The sequence below is a fragment of the Tachypleus tridentatus genome, chromosome 8 (genome assembly GCF_004210375.1).
Source record: "Tachypleus tridentatus isolate NWPU-2018 chromosome 8, ASM421037v1, whole genome shotgun sequence".
Lineage (NCBI taxonomy): Eukaryota > Metazoa > Arthropoda > Merostomata > Xiphosura > Limulidae > Tachypleus > Tachypleus tridentatus.
This window is the reverse complement of record NC_134832.1, coordinates 31,579,939-31,603,440: the sequence shown is the minus strand read 5'-3', so window position 1 is coordinate 31,603,440 and position 23,502 is coordinate 31,579,939. Positions and strand designations below refer to the sequence as shown.

At 33.2% G+C, this 23,502-nt stretch overlaps 1 protein-coding gene across 1 annotated transcript; it reads left to right on the top strand.

Moving 5' to 3' along the window:
* Positions 1-883: 883 nt before the first annotated feature.
* Positions 884-21,846, top strand: LOC143222102 (CD151 antigen-like). Its single transcript, XM_076448045.1, has 8 exons — positions 884-1,040; positions 7,331-7,404; positions 9,005-9,196; positions 9,769-9,843; positions 13,234-13,329; positions 14,965-15,126; positions 16,092-16,175; positions 18,372-21,846. The coding sequence occupies exons 2-8, from the start codon at positions 7,339-7,341 to the stop codon at positions 18,420-18,422; spliced, it is 726 nt and encodes a 241-aa protein (XP_076304160.1). The 5' UTR covers positions 884-1,040; positions 7,331-7,338; the 3' UTR covers positions 18,423-21,846.
* Positions 21,847-23,502: the final 1,656 nt, after the last annotated feature.

The window sequence follows — 23,502 nt, the reverse complement described above, 5'->3', positions numbered from 1 at the left end:
TAAATTAGGGACGGCTATCGCAGATAGCCCCGAGTTGCTTTGTGCGAAATTTAAAACAAACCAATTCTTACAGCCAAAGATATCGTTCATAAAACAATGTCTTCTAACCTGTATAACAGGAACGTAGGAAGTTTGTTTAATTAGCTATACTTGTTACTAGATTCGTTTTTCTTTGTTCATTTTTTATCTAAGTGGGTAGCATGTTCTGATTAGAAAGTTTCGTTTGTTTTCGACTTAATTAATGTGTGGATTCAAGAATGCTGGTACACGTGTAACTCTTTATTATTGTAAGTATTTCTAACGCAACACTGATGTATTTCTTGTTCGTTCGTAGTAAATTATACAGATACAAACAATGGGCTGTCTATGCTCTGCCCATCACAGGTATCGAAACGTGGTTGTACGTCTGCCGACATAGTGCTGTACCACTGGGCAGGGAGTGGGGTGGGGGAGATAACATTGATGTAGTCATTGTTTATACTTTCATTTGAGTGGAATGAATTTGGAAGTCTGGGTGAAAAGCTACGATTCACTTACTATACACGTGTTTAACAGGCGTTGCTGTGAAATGACCAATGCTAATACAACTACTTTTATTGCCAAGAAATTGGAATTAACGTCATAAGAAAAATGGCAAACTTATTTTCTTTCTTGTTCATTAGTTGGTTAAGATGGTCAAGCTATATGGATACAAGAACTACAATAAAGTCTCCTTCAATCTTCAGCATATTTCTTGAACACCACTTTTCTCTTCTTACGTTGCATGGTGAGAAGTAATGTGTATTCTTATTGACTTGAATGTAGTTTTAGTTTCCTCACACATCGTCGCTTTGGCAACAACAGATAAATAATACCACAGTGTATTTTGTGGCAACAGCGTATGCGCCGTGATATCAACGTTAGAACGGAACCTACAGCTGTTCAAGTCGTACCTTGATGTTCGTGCATAGCGCGTGAGTCTCGTTGAACTGACCAGTAGTTAGGGGCATTGAAATACAACCATTCAACATTCAAAACTAAAAGTTTAACAGCTCATACAGGTATGTTAAGTTTTGATAACAATTCGGTATTAAAAGGAAAAAAAATGTTGTACAAAGATCAACACTAGACAGTTCTTTGCATTTTTAAGTTAAATTTGATTAATTCTAAAACAAATGTTTACAGAAGGTACTTAAAAATGTTATCTTTGTAATACAATGTTCCTGTAACTCGTTTTAACGCTCAAAAACAGTGTGCAAAAACATAAGTAACGCAAAGATTCTCATATTATGTTACTCCGTTGGAAGAATACAAAACTGATTGTTTTCTACGAAACTTATTTAGTTCTCGGCTAGGAATGTTTGAAATAACGATGAATTGTTCATCGAAAATAAAATATTCCAAACCGAAATCAGTGACTGTCAGTAAAAAAAATAACACGTTATTATAGAACCTGTGATTACACTGTATTAAGTACTTATAGTATCCCGCGATATACTCTCAATATATTCACAATATATTTTCGCTCTGTGTATATCACGTGCTTACCACTGTGTGTTTCTATGTTTCTGTGTATATCACATATTTATCACTATGTCTTCTATGTCTCTGTGCATACCATATACTTTACCACTGTGTTTCCATGTTTCTGTGTACACCACACACTTTATCACATACCATGTCTGTGTTCTTTTACCACTGTGTGTTCTTTGTACTTTTGTATTAAACGTATTCTACATATCTTCGGACTATGTATTATACGTAGGTTTTTATTGTGAGTTATGTACATCTCATTACTTTGTGTTCTGAACATCTTGTTACTGTGTGCGTGTTCTGTACATTTTGTTACTGTGTGTGTTCTATTCATCTTGTTACTGTGTGTGTACTGAACATCTTGTTACTGTGTGCGTGTTCTGTACATTTTGTTACTGTGTGTGTTCTATTCATCTTGTCACTGTGTGGTGTATGAATGTTTTTACTCTGTGTTTACTGTACAACTTGTTACTGTGTGTGTTCTGCACATTTTGTTGCTGTGTGTGTTTTGTACATCTTGTTACTATATATTCCATGAATGTTTTTACTGTGTGTGTTCTGTTCATCTTGTTACTATGCGTCCTATGAATGTTTCTACTCTGTGTGTTCTGTACATCTTGCTACTATGTATTCTATGAATATTTTTACTATATGTGTTCTGTACATCTTGTTACTGAGAGCTGTATGAGTGTTTTTACTGTGTGCTCTATGAATGTTTTTAACGTGTGTTCTCCACATCTTTACACTGTGCTTCTTTATACATTATACATTATATCTTATCGTTCTAAGTTATACGTAGCTTTTCTAGGCATAATAATTTTTTCTCTGTAATAATGGTCTCGCTCTGTATACTAGAGTATTTTTTATTACATGTGGGCTTTTTTACCCACATTTTGAGAGTTACTACGCCATAGAAAAGATACATATTTCGGTGAATATTTCATGAAATCGAGGATTAACAAAACTGTATTACCTCTCTGTGTGTATATGTGTGATCTTAATATCGTGTTTCGAATATGTTGTCACGATAAGATGGCCCGGCATGGTTAGGTGGTTAGAGCGCTTGACTCGTAATCTGAAAGTCGCAAGCTCAAATCCCCATCATACCTCACATGGTGGCCATTTCAGCCATGGGGGCATTATAATATGACAGGCAATCGCACTTTTCGTTGTAGCCCAAGAGCTGGTGGTGAGTGAAGATGACTAGGCGCTTTCCCTTTAGTCTTACACTGTCAGACGGTTAATCCAGAGAGCCCTTGTGTAGCTTTTTCCAAAATTCAAAACAAACCAACAAACAGCCACTAATTAATTTATTATGGACTCTATATATTTATAAGTATACATTATTGTGTATTGGCTGTTCTATTTTGTGTGATACTCTATGCGTGTATTTTTCATATATTTATTTCACAGTTAAATTCAAAACATTTTACTTTGAAAGAAGAATATTGAGGAGGATGCTTTCCAACAAGACTCGTTAATTTGCATATCTAGTTGTTTCTAAACAGGAAGTGTGTGCTGGAAATATTGTGGTTTGTAATCCTTCAATTTCGGTCTTTTTCTTTAAGGAATTCCCAAAATATTAAGATTATTAGAAGGTTATACTCATCCTATGTGACGAGTCTCCATTGGCACAGCGATATGTCTGCGGACTCAGACCGCTGAAAATCGGGTTTTGATACCCATTGTGGGCAGAGTACAGATACCCCATTGTGTAGCTTTGTACGTAATTCTAAACTGTCCCCCACTAGTACAGCGGTAAGTCTATGGATTTATAACGCTAAAATCAAAGATTCGATTCCCTTTGGTAGACTCAGCAGATAACCCGATGTGGCTTTGCTATATGAACACACACACACATATTGTTAATTCTAAACAAACAAACCCAGGGGGCGGAAGGTCTTGGCATATGACAAGGTGATTTGAAACAGACAAGACAACAGAACCAACAACGGCTTTAGAGTTTTACCAACGAAGACGAATTACGTTCCTAACAATGTTTCGTTTAATGCCGTAGCTATAGTTACGCTAGAGTGACAGTACACAGGTCGAAGGAATATTACAGTATACGATATAATAATCGATAGATACACAGTTTCACACTATGGTTTAGAAAAAAATAAATACCTTCCGTATGGTTGTGCTAGGCCTTCAAATTTTCCTTTAGTCCTTTCCACAACCAATAATAAAGACCAGTGAGACGTTGTATGTATGGGATCTGACTGCATTATCCAAACAGTGTTTCTGAAAATGGAAGCCACGGGCCGGTTGGGGTCCTTGAAGCTTTTTCGCCACACCAAACATGCTCGTCATTTCAGCGGTGGGGACGTTATAATGTTATAGTCAATTCCACTATTCGTTGGTAAAAGAATAGCTCAAGAGTTGGCGGTAGATGGTGATGACTGGCTCTAGTCCTACACTGCTAAATTATGGACGGCTAGCGCAGATAGCCTTCGTATAACTTTGTGCGAAATTCAAAACAAACAAACAAACCAATCAGAGTAAATATTCGTGGGCCTGTTAATTTAGGTCATTTATCCGGTTTTTAGAAAGTTTTTGGTATATACTGTAAAAAAAAAAAAAAGCAGTTATTCAAACAAGCGTTTAGCTGCTTTTAAATCTTCCATACAAATTATACTGTAAATATACGAAAATCGCGTAATTGGTCCTCAGTCTTTAAAATAAATATTTTGCACTTATAGCGTAAGGGTACCTTGATTTCGTATAATAATACAGCTACCGTAAGTAATATTGACGTGTAGAAAAGGCCTAAGTGATGGAAATAGCGGTAAATATTAAACTTAAAAAAAACAATTTTATTTGCGCATCTTTTTGCATCATTTGTGTTTCAATCAAATCTTCATAGACCTCAGACTAAAATCGTATCAAAATATCGTTTAAAAGCTATGTTATATAATCCACAAGAGGCCTCTTTTTATTGCTAAAACTCATCAATTGACCCGAGCTTTATGGAATTTGTGACTAGATAATGTTCAAAGTTCAGAACACGAGTATAACTATCAAAATATACAATAAGGTGAATGTTGACCACCAGCTGGTGCCACTTGCAAACTGTTTTATATTAACTAATCATAAGTCAAACATTTGATATTTGAGATAATGAATTCTATGTGCACGGGTAGGGTTCCAAATGTAGATGCCCCGACTTTGTACTGACTTTCAGTTGCTATTATAGATATGATATCATGTTACCCTTCATAGCTGATTTCGCAATGGCTCGTGTTAAAGTGGAAAAATACTAGGAGCAACATAAAGGGGTAATGAAGCAAACAAACTGGATATAGATTTAAGGGTTTCTGCAGGTTATTCTGATGCAAATAGCCAGGTAAACGACAGACAATAGTATGTTTATTCTTCACACAAGCATTACTTTGCACTCTGACAATGCTAAGATCCAGGATTCGATTCCCTGCAATGGACGTAGCAGATAGTCCACTGCGGCTTTGTTCTTAAACGAAAAAACACTCTGACTTGTCAAAGCCTGAGTCAGACTGACTTTGGAATTTCACAAATTTAACTGTAATTGTAACCCCTTATACATTCAGATGAATCTAATTATATATGTCATTGATTTAAAATATCTCAAAGAGTTTGACTTCATGAAATATTACGATTGCTGTAACTTTGATTACATAACCTATATCAGGGAATCGACATTCACACATTCGCCGTCCAAGAAAAGGTTCAGTTTGTTTGTTTGTTTGTTTTGCATTTCGCTTAAAGCTACATGAGGGCTATCTGCGCTAGCCGTCCCTAATTTTACAGTGTAAGACTAAAGTGAATGCAGCTAGTCATCATCACTCACCGCTAACTCTTAGTCCAACGAATAGTAGGATTGACTGTCACATTATAACGCCCCCATGGCTGAAAGGACGAGCATATTTAGCGTGACAGGGAATCGAACCTGTGACCCTCAGATTAAGAGTCGAACACCTTAACTTACCTGGCCATGCCGGGGCGTCTAGGATGTTACCTTTATAAAGAAGTTATTTTCAAACTGTGGCTAACCTGCGCTCCGAGGTAAACAATACAACCAAAAGTTGTTTTTATGCTCTTCAAACAGTACATACAGATCGATGTAGCATAACTTAAGTTATAAACATATAATAACCATTTGTATATTTAAGACGCAATGATTTGTAAGCATAATTAAAAACTTTAATACGTATTGCATGTTTCAACAGAGCATTAGTCTGTCTTCTTTATATACCAAAGCTGTGTCAAACGTGTAGTATGTATTAATCGTTTTTTTTCATTAAGCTTACTAAGTTTACAGATTTATAATACTAAAATCAGAGGTTCGTCTCGCCTCGGGGGACTGAGCAGATAAGAAAACACACACACACGCTCATTAGGCTTACATATCGTTATATCTTACATATATAGCGTAATGTGCTTCCCTACACAAAATATGCAATAAACAACTTTACGAAGTTTTCGTTTCAGTTGTACTATTTTTCTATTACAAAAAAAAAAAAAAAAAAACTTAGATATAGGTATTTACAAAATTAGTGTATATTAGAGAAATGTCTTGATGTAGTATTAGGAATATTTCAAATCAAAAATGTCTTGGTTAATTATAACTAGCGTGTGAAATAAATAACTAGCAGTTATGAAAAATCGAGACGAGTGATACAATTAGAAATATATTATTGTAACGCAGTAGGTGGCTCAAAAGTAAAAGGAACAAATTAGTTTTGGTTAAATGTATTATTAACGGGAGAGTTCTTAATGGAACTCTATCTTAAAACCTGTGTATCAGACGACGGGTAAATGTGTTTTAAAAGTTAGAAAGTATTGTTGTAAATGCGGTATTTGATATAAAAGCGCTCCCTGGTTAAAAGGTACATTTTAGGTTTTATAGTTTATTCTCTACTGAAAATATTTTAATGAAAAATATTCTGCCAATTGATTTAAATGAAGTTCCTCACAGAAATAACCACTGAAGGTATTTAATTTGTTAGTTTAAATTTAATGGCGATATGAAATAGTTATAAGTTTGTTTTTTGTTTCCAGTCGATAATAGTCTGGTGGTTTGGGTTGCCCAATTAAACCCCTTCACCGAACATGCTCGACCTTTCAGTCGAGTTGGTGTTATAATAATATGATCAATTCTACTTTATCTGTTGGAAAGAAACAAGAGTTAAAGGTGGAGAGTTTTTACTGCTATCTTCCATCTTGGGCCCGGCACGGCCAATTGGTTAGAGCACTTGAATCGTAACCTGAGGTTCACGGGTTTGTATCCTTGTCACACCAAACATGATCGCCCTTTCAGCCGTAGGTGCGTTATAATGTAACGGTTAATCGCACTTTTCGTTGATAAAAGAGTAGCTCAAAAATTGGCGGTGGGTAATGTTGACTAGCTGCCTTCTCTTTAGTCTTACACTGCTAAATCAGGGAGAGCTAGCGTAGACAGTTCTCGTGTACCTTTGCGCAAAATTCAAACAAACAAACCTTCATCTTGTTCACTTGAAAACTAGGGACGATTAACGCAAATAGCTCTCTCACAAAATTCAACAAACAATTGATAAAATAATCATTAACAAGCAGTTTGCCTTTAAAACATTTATTTGCAAATTGAAGTCTGCACAATCACGTTTAGTACTGCGTCACTGGCCATATGACATCAATCAAAAATAAACAACAAACGTTGCCTAGCAACAGAGACTGGTGGCTGGTTTACTGTCACTCAGTTGAGCCTAATATCCTAATGACGAAAATATTTATTTAACTAGAGAAATATTTATTGAATGAATAACTTTGTATTAACTTTAATATATTTACAAATATTTTCTAGGATACAAGATGACGGTGGAGGGCTGCGGCAAAATTATTAAGTACGCTATGTTTGTAGCCAATCTCATTATATTGGTAAGTAAGGTTTCTATAATCAATTAATATTTTATTACGGACCTTATTAAGGAGGTTATAAAAATCAGGGATATTTAATAATAGTTTTTCACAGCGTATTTGGCTGTTAATAATTCCTTATTGATCGAAAGTGATCAACAATATAATAAACATTTTTCCTAAACAAAGTGAGAGATCATGTAAACCTATATTTTGTTGTTATAAAATATAAATGTACATATTATGTTTACAGCGAACAATAATGCCCTTTAGAAGAAATAAAAGGCAGCTAAAACCACCGACAATAAAACAATAATTCACATAGTTAGAACTGCATATTCTGTAACTTGTTTCTCTTCGATATGATCTTATAATTTAAATATCTTGTTATACTCTATTTAACTCAATATAGCTTAACATTAGTCTGTTTGTCCCATATCAAAAATATACTATCTGTATCAAGTTATTTAAACCCATTAGTTGGTGATTATAAATACTTTTCTACACGTAACCAACCTAAATAAATGCAAAACTGATTTATTTTAAGTTGAAAATGAAGCTAAAAACATAATGACAATATGTGGTGAAAGACAAAAAAAAAGTATGGTAAGATGGCGCCATAACGTTGATTGCTGTTTTCACCAATTCAGATAAATATCATAAAATGAAATGTGTTTCAAAATGAACCCTTTGTTATTACACATATAATTTCTAGTTAAAATAAGTTAAGCATAATCCTTTTTAAAGCTGCTGGAAAAATTTTAGTTGAGGACCGTTTTACCTTTAAGGTCGGATAAAACGGACCCTCAGTACGAGATAAAATGAGCACCACTTAACACATCACTAACGCAATTTAAAATACGTTCTGCAAATTAGCAAACCATTTAAACCACTTGAATCATCATGTTAATGCTCCTGGCAAGAACTGGGAGGGCAGTGCGCCATGCGCATTACCAAGGAGTATGAAATACGAAGACTTAATAAAATATTTACATGGGTATTAGTGTGAGATAAACTGAAACAGTCGTATGCTCTAAGGAATCTATAAACGTGAGCTATCTTTCCTGTACTTTAATTATTCCATGTTTGAATTGAACATTGTGAAAATTCCCGCTATTTTATAATCAGAAAAACTTCATAGTGAATAACTGAAATCTAGTTATTCAAAAAAAAATTAAAGTTGCACTTTTACAATGCACATTTGCGCTCGTCGGACAGTGTGTTTAAGTACGAGGTCATGTGAACAATAGTTATATATAATTCAAATATACGAAACAATGGTGTAACTGATTATATACGGAAGTGGGGCGTTTTGATGAAGGGGAGGACAGTCTTACTTCACTCTTTTTGTAAATTCATTAATTGAAAAATGGTATTAATTTCCACATATTTGCTGACATCGTTATGGCCAGACTGCCCATTTAGGTGATCTCTCGATACATCATGACCACCACTCAGAATGTTATGAGCATTAATTAAGTATAAATTAATTAACCACATAAGAAATTAAATTTGTTACGACCCTGGTTTAATTTTTTTCTGCCTCATTCACCTATAAATCTTATTTAGTGGATTCGTGAAAAATCCACGTAACTTTAAAAATATCAAAAATTTTCTGTAGATATGCGGTATTGTTGTATTTTCTGTGGGAGTATGGATCCTCGCAGACAAATCCTACATGGAACGGCTGATGGGCAGTAACATGTACGTCAGTTCAGCTGCGATTCTAATCGCCACCGGAGTTATTGTGGTCATCATATCTTTCCTCGGATGTATGGGGTCTTACAAAGAAGTTAAATGCATGCTCCTCACGGTATGCTTGATTTGATTAAGAACTTTCAGAAGAAAAACGATAGGAGTCTGATATAAATAAATCATTTTAAATTTCAGAAGAGGACTGAAGTCATAGTAAAATGTTTACTCATTATTAAGAATTAGTGGACTTTTGTGTCGTATTAAAACTATAAGTAATGAAATCCTTTATAAATATATATTTCAATTAGATTGGAGTTCTAGTAAGAGACAGAAACCTGAATGCTGTTGTCAATTAGAAAATATTATCCTAATCCAACGTATAAATAGCAGAAAAATCATAACTTCATTAAAGTACAGCATATAAGACGTATATAGTAAACTTATATATGATCCAATAAAAGTGTTAAGCTTAGTAGATAATACAAGAGATGTAAACATTATCTATGTAAGAAGACTTAAAAACGTAAAAATACGCTTTTGGAAACTGAATAAATATGTCTTGCTGAGATGATACGTGCTATTGATAAAGTTTTGATTTGTATTTATTTCTGTATTTTTTATCATAGTACTTACCGATATGTTTCAAGTTAAAATACGTTGGTAATAATAAAATGTGTCTTTTGTGTCTAGTTTTTCATATTAATGTTCATCATCTTCATCATTATGCTGGTCGGTGGAATCCTCGGTTACGTCTTCAGAGATGAAGTAAGTTTAAATTTGAAGATTTAATTTTCTCTGGCATCCCCTCATTGAAAGTAATAGAAAACAAAGGATATTTCGGAATAGTTTTAACAGTATTCATATTTGAATGAATTTAATAAATTTGAGGATGATAACTCTTATAACACACGATTACTTTAAGAGATGAAAAATGGAAATGTATTCCATAATAAATTCTAACGTCAGTCGTAAACACGTTTTACAATTAATTATACTTATCCATTTATCATTAATTTTGGAGAAACAAAACAAACATTTGATTCTCTTCTCGAACCTTGAATGAAACTTTAAGACCTCCAAAGGCGCTGACTGATAGAAACGTACTATTTGAGTCTACTATTCAGAATCTTTTTTCAGACTTGAAATCCATGAAATATGAAGAAAGATACAACTGTGTATAGTAGTTATGGTTGGAGAGCGTTCAACGTTTCCATCTTCTCCAGAATCAGTATCACACACCTTATCCTCTTCTAACCTAGTTACATTTTGACCTCTCAGGTCACATGTTCTTCTTGTTACTCTTCCTTCTCCACTTTCAGCATCATTTCTTCACTTCCAAGTAATATTACTTTATTTATTCTAGCATGAATATAAAGGTAAGCAGCATCTATAAACACCACAGTCTCCTTTCTTTCTATGTTTATGTTCCTGTTAAGGCGTTTTACGGATTTCTCTTATGAGTAGGCCCGGCATGGCCAAGCGCGTTAAGGCGTGCGACTCGTAATCTGAGAGTCACGGGTTCGAATCCCAATCGCACCAAACATGCTCGTCCTTTAAGCCGTGGGGGCATTATAATGCGACGGTCAATCCCACTATTCGTTGGTAAAAGAGTAGCCCAAGAGTTGGCGGTGGGTGGTGATGACTAGCTGCGTTCCCTCTAGTCTTACACTGCTAAATTAGGGACGGCTAGCACAGATAGCCCTCGAGTAGCTTTGTGCGAAATTCAAAAAACAAACAAACTCTTATGAGTATACTTATTCAATCAGAAAAAAAAAGATTTTTTCAGACTGTATTATTGGTTATGTAGTCTGGCGTCTCCAATTCGTTTTCCGTCTCTGACACCTTTTTTCTACATTTGAGTTGGTTTATCGCGACCTCTGGTCTTAAAATGAGAAATACTTTTAGAAAGGGTTCGTTTTAGCTCTTCTTCTTGTATTAACAAATAATAAAATATCTCAAATTATTTTTAAATAAGAAAAACAATATGTCGTATTTTACTTCCCTTGAACCGAAACAGTGATTCTTGGTTGTAAACAATAACTAATTTATAAATAAATTTCTAACTTCATTACAACTGAAAAGTTTTTTCATTCAAGAGTGGTACAAGTACAAAATAAATTAAACTGCAAGTTTATATAATAGTTTCATTTGTTTTTTATTGGTTGAAGTCCACCCCACAGATAACTGTTTAACTCACGCTTGGTGAATAGTTAAGATAATTTTGGATTTAGATACAGATCTACAAAATCCATTTTAAGCAAGAAAACATTACAAATTTGTGTTATTTTAAAAGCAGAATTTGTATTTAAAACTTACTACGTAAAATCTTCATTTTAAATCAATTTTCGTCATATTTAATCATTCGTAATGAACATCAGAATTGATTCATTAAGCGAAATTGGTTCTAATGTTACTTAGAATACCTTATTCTTTTCTTACTTTTCTCTGATAAATAATAATTTATTTTAATTATTCTTCTTGTCACATTTAATCCACACAATTCTGTTAGATTTAGATCGTAGTATGTTAGATACTTTAATACTTAAATTTTGCTTCTCATTAATATTGAAATCGCTTATTAAATTTCAATACAACCAATCTTTCACAAATTATGAGGCTCTTTACAGATATTGAAAATTAACAATACGCTTTATCAGTACCATTTTGCTTTTACCAAACACTTGACAAATAGCACTGAACGTAAGATTTAAAAGAAACATTTGAACGTGTAAATACGAGTTCAATATGTTTACTTATATAAGGCCTATGCCACATTCCTGTACTATCAATATTCTACTGCAGTGTAAAGAGATTTACCATGTTTAGCTCTTAAAAGCTGAAATTTACTGCATGAATATAATTATCTTTAATAAACATTTATCTTTTTTGTATAATTTAAGACATATATAAACTATATTAAATATTTACGATAAGTAATTACGCATATTGTGAAATTACGGCACTTCCTAATTTAGCTATTAAAACGTTTCTTTCATTGCCTTTTCGACATCTTTTAAGTTATACTTTACAGAATCTCAGACCATATTTAAGGATGTAAAACTTACTTTACATAGAGACCTTTCTTATCCTCTCAAGAACCTTTTTAACAGTGTTCTGTTTGCTTTAACAGCGACAAAAATGGAAAATTAAAGGACTACGTTATGTAATACTGTAATGCAAAACTAACTCCATTTAGTAGACTACTGTCAGTTACTAAGCCTTTTCTTCGTATTTTAATAAGTATTTGAATAACTTTGCAAGAGCTCATGTTTTACGTGATTTTGCTTTTAAATATTATTATAATTTTATTATCGTCTACAAGTGTTCAAAAGTCAGACAGTATTGAAAGTTTCTCAGTGGCAAAAAATTTCTTTACTAAATGATGTGCAATTTCCTATCATGAGTTTCTATAGTACATAAGAGTCATATTCAAAATACTTACCGAGAGATATTTCAGTCAATGCAGAATACGTTGCTGCAAGGTAAATTATTGGTGACAAATAAATTACATTAAAACTTAAACTATTGAAGTACTATTATGAGGAATCGTAATAATTAAAGATTCTTGTTATGTTCTGCAATACATTTCCAAAGAAAAATATAAACTAACTTCATACAAACTTTTCAGTCTCTTTAAAATGATTTAGTTCATTATTTATTAAAAGATAAAAATAACCATATTCGTCTTTACGTCCCAGTATCGAAACAAGACAATATTGTTGATGTTAGAAAAACACTTAGGTTCAAGAACACTTGTTGGAAATGAATAAAGACCCTATAACCCAAACATTTTCGAAAGGTGGACCTTTCTTCGTCAGTTTGTCCCAAAAGAAAAACGCTCAGATTATAGGGTTTTTATTAATTTTAAAACAACACAACACGTATTTTGGTGTTTTATAAACTTGCAGACGATTTTTGTAATCACTAAAATTACAGTAATATTGTTCGCTCCTCTACGTAAAAAATTTTCTCAACCCAAACGAGCCGTTTTTACATATATATTGTTCTCTACAAGTGGGTTTTCTCGACATCACTGAGTAATATTTTCCGTATAATTTTTCTCACCGAACGATGAGTTCATTTCCAATGTTATAATGTATATACAAAAAATAGATTAGTTTTTTAAATATATTTTTTCAATCGTCTTTATTTTAGGTTGATGAAAAAATGAAGAAGGAAATGTTGAACTCTATACCACTTTATGGTAACGACACGGCCGTCACAGAGGCTTGGGACCAGGTGCAGAAAAATGTAAGACAATATCAATAGTTTGGAGTTTCAATGTTGCCAATGTCATTAAGTACTCGCCAGGCATGTGGTTAAGGCACTCGTCTCGAAACTCTTTATCTGAGGGCAGCGGGCTCAAATCCCGTCACACCAAACATGCTCGCCCTTTTAGTCGTAGAGGTGTTATAATGACGATTAATCTCACTATTTATTGGTAGAAGAGTAGCTCAAGAGTTTGTGGTAGATGGTGATGACTAGATTCCCTTCTTCTTGTCTTACACTGCTAAATTATGGAAAGCTAGTGCAGACAGCCCTGGTGTAGCTTTTCGCGAAATTCAAAAACAAACAAGAAACCATATTTCATTGAAGTGAGAGCGTGGATGACAAAAATTTGGAAAACGCTGGTTTAAGATTTTCATAATTTATGATGAAAGTATTGAATGTTTGTTTGTTTTGAATTTTGCACAAAACTACACGAGGGATATCTGCACTAGCCGTCTCTAATTTAGCAGTGTAAGACTAGAGAAAATGCAACTTGTCATCACCACCAACTGCCAACTTTTGGACTACTCTTTTACCAACGAATAGTAGAATTTATCGTCGCATTACAACTCCCCCACTGCTGAAAGGGCGAGCATGTTTGGTGTGATGGGATTCGAAACAGCGACCCTCAGATTACGAGTCGAGTGCCTTAACCACCTGGCCACGCCTAGCCTGATTATTGTCATTTTGTGTTTAGATTCCTGAGTTATTCGCATCCTTTTCAATGAATTTATTTACCAGTTTGCTAAAACAGCATTTTGTTTTGTCAGTTTCTCAATTATGGGGTTTTAATCGCGTCGATTAACTTCCATAAGTCCCCCGCTGGGACAGGGGTAAGTTTACGGATTTACAACTCTGAAATCAGGGGTTTGGTCCTCCTCGGTGGACACAGCAGATAGCCCGATGTAGCTTTTCTCCAAGAAAAAACATACACACTTCTTATAATCGGCTGCTTTTAACTCTCTTATAATAATGATTGTTGTTTTGAACTTTGCGCAAAACTACACAAGGGCTATCTGCACTATAATAATAATATTCATTCACAAAATAAACTCAGTAATAATTTCCTAAATTAAACAGTCTTTTTTATCACGACAATTTATAAGACTTTTCTGGTTTAAAGGAACTTATATCTTGGTGTTAGTGAATTAATTTGATTTTGCTAAAAATAATTATTCTTAAAGATGTGTAGCGGATTATTCTTCTGCTTACAAACATTATTTGAAAAATTGCGATACTAAACCCGCCAGTGGTGACATCACGACTTTGCAAGTTAAATAAACAAAATGTCTTTAGTTTCAAAACTTGGTTTGAAAATAAATCAGTTTGCAATTCATCTTTTTGCGAAGACACAAGCAATTGCTTTATTGTAAATGGTATACTCATAACAATTTTTTCAATTACTATAATTTAATTTACTCGATTTCTTTAAATTTAAATATGTATTTAAATGTTGGAGCCTGGTGGAATTTTAAGTATCTTCTAACTCGTTCGCTAAAGTCGAACGGAATCGAATTTTAACGATATATTAATATGTCATTCTTATGAATTTTAGGGGGTAAATGTAAATGCAGATGTCGACCATTAAGTAATTAATTTTTTGTTTTGAACTTGTAGTTGAAATGTTGTGGAATGAAAACTGAAGATTCAACAATGCCTTATGCCATTTGGAGCAAGAACCGAGCCTTTCAAGCGGACAAAAAAGTTCCAATGTATTGTTGCATGAAAGATAAAAATTGCCAGGAATCACCTACTGACAACAACTCATACAAGAGCATAGTAATAATATGTTTTTCTAATAGATATTTATTTAACAATTGAGTCTTATGTTGTGATTTTTTAAATAATTTACACATACTCGTAAAAAATCATACAGGTAAAATAGCAATTTTTTCTGCTACCATAATATACAAAAATGGTGAATGATTAAGTTTAATTAACCGAAGTTATTTAAGATTACAACAGAGTAAAAAGATAGCACTGTTTGTAAGAAATCTTATAACGTTGGTCAAACCAGGAAGGCGCAGATAACCTAGTGGCTTTGCGCCATAAATCACCAAACCAACCAACCAACCAAACCAAGGAGAGGCTGTAATAGGATTAATAGGTTCGGTTTGAATTTCGCGCAAAGCTACAAGATGGCTATTTGTGCTAGCCATTTCTAATTTAGCCTTGTAAGACTAAATGGAAAGCAATAAGTCATCACCAACCACTGCCAACTCTTGGACTACTCTTTCACCAACGAATAGTGGGGTTGACCGTAATTTTATAACAACCACATGACTGAATGGGTTATCATGTTTGGTGCAACGGGGACTCTTAATAAAATATGATATCAGTGTTTAATAAAAATGAGTATCAGTTAATGATAAAAATTAAATAGATATCTGATGAAAAACACAAGTAAAGCGTGAAGAAATACAAGTATTCAGTTTAGACATTTTATTTATCGTTAAGCGAAATTTACTCCTTGGGTTGTCCGTACTCTGCACACTGCAGGTATCGAAACTCAGTTTTTAACGTTGATCTATTTAGGATTAGTTAGGATAAATAGTTTTAATATCTGAGTGTAAAAAATTATCTGAGTTTAGGAAAACAAAAAGAGTATAAATAAATCAACAATAAATGAACTGGTAGTAGCGGTAAGGTCAACTGAAGATGACCTAATAAACAAAATATTGTCAATGTTTTGTTTTACAGTTTAGAGATTTAAACGTTGAAGTTTTATATTTCTCTGTTGTCAGGACTGTTTTGAAAAATCAAAGACGTTTGTCAAGGATCATGCTATGGTTATTGGAGGCGTAGGTGTTGGTATAGCATGTGTTTTGGTAAGATACTTTGTTATGATTTTGATACGCTAAAATAAAACATTAATTATTTGTCTGGTCCACACTTAACATTGTTATGTTATTTAAATAATAGGTTTTGAATTATCAGGTAAAGTTTCAAAAATCTTAATGTATCGAAAATATATTGGGTGGTTACAAAGAAGATTCCGTAATCAAAACATTGTTTGTTTGAAGTTAAGTACATAGCAGTACAGTGAACTATCTATGTTGTGCTCACCAGGGGTATCAAAACCCGGTTTATAGCGTCACCAGGGGTACCTAAATCCGGTTTATAGCGTCATCAGGGGGTATCTAAACCTGGTTTATAGCGTCACCAGGGGTATTTAAACCCGGTTTATAGCGTTGTAAATCCGAAGACATGCCGCTGTGACACTGGAGGGCCGAAATTAAAATAATTATTTAACACAAATTACTCGTAGTAAGAGAAAAAACTCAATAATAAATTGTATTTAGGAAAGCCTAGACATAGTACAAGATATTACAACATCATATCTAAATCGTTATTCTTGCAGGGTAGAATGTTTTTTATTTTTCTGTCTTTTAACAGTTCGAAATTCGTGACTCCAGATGAGTGTAGTGTGTGTGTTATGTGCGTAGGATAATGCGAGAACGAATAAGCTTCATGCAAAAAGTACTTGATGTATGCAGTAGCTCTGTTTAGATAGAAAGATGCTTGATATGTTGGTTGAGAATGAAGGAAAGCGTATAGAATACATATTATGACAGCCTTCAAACAGTCTGAATGTGAAATTTAGTTTCTTAGAACGAACAACTTCTTTTATAATACAACTGTTTTTAATACCTGATTTTCTTTGTAATCACTCTGTATATCTTTTATTTATATCTTCATCGGCGAGCGAGCGTATAGGTTTTCAATCACCTGAATCGACTTACATATCTCTCATTAAGCATGCAGCTTTTATTATTCCCAATGTCTGAGTTTATCACTTTCAGCCTTCTATTGACACATGTCATAAGTATAGGTTGAATATTTCATCTTCCCTCCTTTTACTCATAATTTATTAGGGTGGTTTAAAGTATAGAATACGTTGTTATGATATTCTGTTTTGTTTCTCTTGAATAGAGCACATTGTTATGAAACTCTGTTTTGTTGTTTTTTATATAGCACGTTGTTATGATATTCTGTATTGTTGTTTTTGTATACAGCACGTTGTTATGATATTCTGTTTTGTTGTTTTTGTGTAGAACACGTTATTATGATTTTCTGTTTTGTTATTTTTCTATAGAACACGTTGTTATGATATTGTTTTGTTGTTTTTGTATAGAGCACGTTATTATGATATTGTGTTTGTGTGTGTATGATTGTCATATATCATCGAAACTGTATCCCTATAAAATTCCATTGATACATGACTTTGGTGTTTACTTCCATCTATTTTAATGTTTATTGTTTATATGGAAATAGTTATTTCAGAAATATGTTTTTGTTTGTTTTCTTTCCTTTATAACATTTACTTTAATATTAGACTTGTAAAAGTTCCAATGTTTTATAAACTACCACACGTTAGACTTCAGTTTAAGATCACCTTGTTATGAAGATGCTCCATCATGTGATAGAATTCATAATTCAGAGTTAGCTGGCTCGATTACCATAATTTGTTATGGTAGGTAACTTTAAGCTGTCTGATAATGTACGTGAGATATTTTGTTTTAGGATTTCTGCCCGAAAAGGGGAATTAACAAGCCCCTGAAATAGAACACATTTCCACTTTTTTTAAAATGCTTTAAAGATACAAGTACGTAATTAGTTAAAATAGTCAATTATTACCTTCCACAAAACAAGGTGTGCATTGTGCATCTAATGTGGTCATTAGAGATTTAATAACAAAAGAAAGAAGAACATTATCTAACGTTATTGGTTATACAAGTTTTGCCCTTAGATACTCTTATATAAAACGGGTTGACAACAGTCATTTTATACGTAAGCAATGACAATTTCATATATTTAAATTGCTAAAAAATATTAGAAAATGTTATAAAATGTTTGATTTATTGAAATTTTTATTTTATTGTATATTCTTTAAATAATAAAATTTACCATTAAAATATTATTCTACCAATTACTTAGCATATTATGTTTAAAGGACATACTATTCACTGTATGGTATGTACCAGAAGATGTAAGCTATTTAAAAGTTTTTCCGTGTTTTCCAGATACTTGGAATGGTTCTTTCCTGTGCTCTTTACATGATGATTGGAGACTAAACTGTACTTGTATCACCTGGTGTCGTTGGAATACATTAATAACAGTTGTGCATTAAGGTTTAGCTTTCTCCTTTGATGTTTTGTAACTTTTTCAAAACTTTTATCGATTTTTTTCAAAACTAAAGAACTGGTAAGATAATCAAAATATACATGGATATCAGTCAAATAATTTAATTTAATTTAAACTTATTTTGTACAATATTGTGTAGAACACCAATAGTCCTTTGGAGGCTAAACATACAAAAGTGCCTTCAAAAATTATTTTCTCATGATTGCATTTTAAAAGTTAAACCGAAACCCTACAAAAGAATACATCTCAGAAATCACCTGTATACTGATAAAAACTTAAAATACTTTTATTTTTAACATAAATTTGAGCTTGAACTTTTATTTCAAGAAGTACGTTATGAAAATATTCTTACAGAATTACATTTTTTAATTACACATTAAATAAATATATATTTATTTATTACTACTATATTAGATACGCAATGAAATAAGCAAGGTGACCTCTTATGTGTCAATTTATGAAAATATTAAAAAACATTTTGGTAATTAATTGTCAGTAATTTTATAAATTAAATTATAGTAAACTATTATAAATCCTTGTGTATAGTTTACTAGAGTAATATGCGTAGAACTTCCCATGATCATTTTTAATTTATATTTTAATTATTTAATAATTTAACTCATAACACCTGCAACCTGCTTACGAAATCAATTCCTTTGCTGTCATTAGTGCAAATCACCTAGCGACTTGAATCAAAACTAACAAATTGTATTCGAGAGACATCCGAATTAACATGTGTTAATTCATAGGTTTTAAAATTCAGTCTAAAACAAACGGAACAAAGTAGCCTTAAATATCCACTGGCACTGACTTAAAAACCAACCTAATTAAGGAGACCCTTATGCATGTAAAAACGTATATATATATATAATAAAAGTACAAAAATGTAAAGGAAAGAAGTTATATGTATTCGATCCATGCATCCGAATTTACCTCTAAGCCTTTATTCAATTTTCCATTGAACCCTTTTATAATAAGTTATGGCTTATTTATCTTTACGGTTAAATATGTTTATTGTTGTCTTATAAGGCGTTTTATGTGACACGTGTATTACAAATTACAATGACAACTTTGATCAACTTCTCATTTTCTTCTCTAAGTATGAATACTTACGTATATTTAGTATCATATAGAAGTTGCTAAATGTCAGCATCGTTACAAAATTTAATATTTAATAATGGAAAACAATATTTTTGAAGTGTTTGGAACACTGACTAATGTTCGCAGCCACCCACACAGAGTAGGCTTGCGATATTTTGTTCTTTAAACATTGACTGTAAATATAAGTATGTAATGTGTTTGTGTTATTGTAAAATAATGTCGTTTAAAACATATGCACATTGCTTTTGTGTAAAATAACACTTTAATATGACTTTAGATTTGTAGCCATCTTAGATGTGGTCCGAATTTTTGTTATTGTCGTTTTCACTTAATAACATTTATAATTGTAATAATGATTTCGTGTGAAAAGTATAAATTTTATTATCCTTAGCTTTCTTTAAAGAAGTATTTCTATAAACTTTTAAAAAAATCATGATCTACATCTTTAGAATGTATCTTTATTGACTCAATTTTTTACTCTTACAGCTTCGATAGGAGATATCGATATCCCACAAATCCACTGGTTTTAATCCGATATTTTATTAAAAGAATTAAAATAAAACAAAACACATAATAGAGTTATTAAAGTGGTTAGAGGCTATAATAACATATTTCATTTACAAAACTGAGTAAGTCGGACGTGATCCGTTCTAGGGTGCGTATTGGAAAGTCCAAGTCTAGAGCTTCGATATTTGTTGATCACACTTAGTATGTTCAGTAATGGAAGCAACATAAGTGCGACAATGAGTCTCGTCATTCTATTAAGAACAGATGCATAGGTTCTTGACTGGTTGCCTTTGTTATGATCAGTAGTTCTAGATTAGGGATAGCTATGTCCGAGGGTTAAAGTATCTTCTCATTTCGACCAAATGCTGCGTTCGTGTTGAAAATACTAAAATAAAAATAAAAAACAATCAAGCTTAACTTGTTAGATAAGAAAGGATGTGACTCAAATCAAGGTCGCGGGTTTAAATCCCCTTCGACAACCATGCTCACCCTTTCAGGCGTAAGGTTTATAAAGTGATGTTTGTAAAAGAGTAGCTCAAAAGTTGACAAGCTGCCTGAAAAGAAGATGGGCACCACCAGATAAATTTGCCCGAGAAACATCATTGTCCAACGATTGAAAACCGCTTCAGTTACGAAAAAAAAAAAAAAAAACTTGTATAATCGAAAAGTGTTTACGTATTAAAAAATATCGGTAACTACTTCTGAACCAATTAAAACCACGTCTGAAGATTTCTTTCAGTCTTACTTAGGCCAAACAAAACTAATATAAGAATTGCTACTCCAAATATTTAGCTGTTTATTTATACATTCATAAAGTTCAGGTTTTCTTGTAAAATGATATCCTAGAATTTTACGTTTCGTTAAAAGTCGGTAAAATATGTAGTAAGAACAAAAACATTTATTACCAAAAATACCGTTGTAGATTATTTTTGTATATTGTAGACACAAAATTAGAGAGCACACAAAGTACACTAGTCACCTATATCATTCGAATAGTGCATCTAATATACACTTTGCACAAAAAATAATTAAATTAATTAATTAATAAAACTCTAGTATTCATGTCTCGTGGAAAATATTTCCATCCATCCTTCGACAAAACTATTAACCCTTATGTGCCTTTAAAACATATTGATTTTTAGGCGAACAAATCATGCGCAACTGCAATTTTAGTATGTACCGCACTATATACAAATAAACAGCTGATAAAATTTAATAACAGTACGCGCACATTTTGTCAGGTAGTCTCATAATAAGCTTTAAATTTCTAATATACCTTAATTTTTATCATATCAAAACAGGGCTTCGCCAGTTAATTAAAGATTGTGGCGTCATTAGGTATAGTACAGTTTTTCTATTAACCCTAATAAAGCCACAATGACAAAGCGTAAATTAAAGTAAAACATTTATTTTTCAATTTTCTGAAGAGTAGATAGTTTTTTATCAAAAAAATGTCTAAAACCTTTCAACATGCACTACAAGTTCTGAAAAACAGGAATTCATTATTATTCAAAGTTATAATATGTGTACGTAAAAAATATTCAGGATATCTAAATGTTTGTTGTGACTGCATTATAATAAAATTAATTATGTTTTGCCAGACAGTAAGAAGTGTTTAATTAAATGAGTCTGCACCTTTAGGGAGTGTAAAGATATAACTATGTTCAACAGATAGGTTTGGTTAAAAATGTAGTTGAACGTGTTAATTGTTGTGGGTTTTCGAGAAATTAAAAACTATTGTTGGAATATTCGTGTCTGAATCAATTATTTTACATTTGTCATTCTTTTTCATATCATCAGATTTTTTTGGTTATTTTTGGTTTGCATGAAGCCATAAAAGTCTTTTTTTTTTTTTGTATATCTGTGCAAAATACATTCGATAAATGAATGCTACATAATCTGGATTTATACGTGATATATATATATATACACACACTGCTGGCCAAAATCTTAAGGCCAATGAACACAAAACAAATATGCATTTTGTGTTGTTAGGCTCAACCACTTATTTGAGTAGAGCTTTGAAAGATGAAAATAAGAAAAGGGAAAATAAAAATAAGAAACTTTTTAGCATTTAATAGTAAAATGTGAACACTACGAAATTAGCCTATATACCAGCTGGTCAAAAATTCCATACTGAAACGAAGCGTTAATCGATAAACACGTAACGAAATTTAGTCATTTGTATCCAAGTATTAGCGTTGTCAACATCTCCACTGACATCTCTCGTGATACATTGAGTAAAAACATGGCAAAGGCTAAAACGTTGACAGTTTGAATGTGGCAGAATTGTCGAGGTGCAAAAGCAAGGTCTCTCTCAACGTGCCATCGCTGGTGAGATTGGGCATAGTAAAACTGCTGTTGCAAATTTCTTTAAAGATCCTGAGAGATACGGAACGAGAATTTCAAGTGGTTGGCTCAAGACAATTTCGCCGGCGTGAGCAAGAAGATTCGATGGGTTGTCCGGCAAGACACCAGCCGATCGTCGAATCAGATTAAGGCCCTTACGGACGCAGAATGCAGCTCAAGAACAATGAGACGGCATCTACGATAGAAAGGCTTTAAAAACCGTAAACGTCTTCAAAGGCCACGCCTCCTTCCACACCACGAAACAGCTCGGTTAAACTTTGCTGAGAAGCACCAAACAAGGGACGTAGAAAAGTGGTTTTGTTCTCTGATGAGAAAAATTTAACCTGGATGGTCCAGATGGCTTCCAATGTCACTGGCACGATAAGGATATCCCACTGGAGACATTTTCTACATGACACACTGGAGGAGGTTCCATCATGATCTGGGGTGCTTTCTCCTTCCATGGAACAATGGAGCTTCAGGTTATGGAGGGGCGTCAAACAGCAGCTGGCTACATTTGCATATTGGAGAGAGCATCCTTATTGACTGAAGGCCCTCGCTTGTGTGGAAATGACTGGATCTTTCCAGCAGAACAACGATGCAATCCACAATGCCCGCAGGACAAAGGATGTTTTCATTGCGAATAACGTGATTCTTTTGGACCATCCAGCGTGTTCGCTCGAACTGAACCCCACTGAAAATGTTTGGGGTTGGATGGCAAGGGAAGTCTCTAGAAATGGACGTCAATTCCAAATAGTACATGATCTTCGTGAAGCCGTATTCACCACTTGAAATAACATTCCAGCCAGCCTTCTGCAAATGCTTATATCGACCATACCAACGCGAATGTTTGTAGTTATTCGCAATAACGGCCGTGCAACTCACTACTGAGACCTCTTGTTGGGCATTTTCTACCCTGTTTAGGACTTCTTTTTGGTATGGTCTTAAACTTTTGACCAGCTAGTATTTAGGCTAATTTCATAGTGCTCACATTTTCCCTATTACATGCTAAAAAAGGTTGTTATTTTTCTTATTTTCACCTTTCGAAGCTCT

Bases quoted from the DNA above. Each gene is read 5' to 3' on its own strand.
- LOC143222102 (XM_076448045.1), top strand. From the start codon at position 7,339: ATGACGGTGGAGGGCTGCGGCAAAATTATTAAGTACGCTATGTTTGTA. The intron at 7,405-9,004 runs GTAAGTAAGGTT...AATTTTCTGTAG, and splicing joins TAGCCAATCTCATTATATTG to ATATGCGGTATTGTTGTATT. The intron at 13,330-14,964 runs GTAAGACAATAT...TTGAACTTGTAG, and splicing joins GGGACCAGGTGCAGAAAAAT to TTGAAATGTTGTGGAATGAA.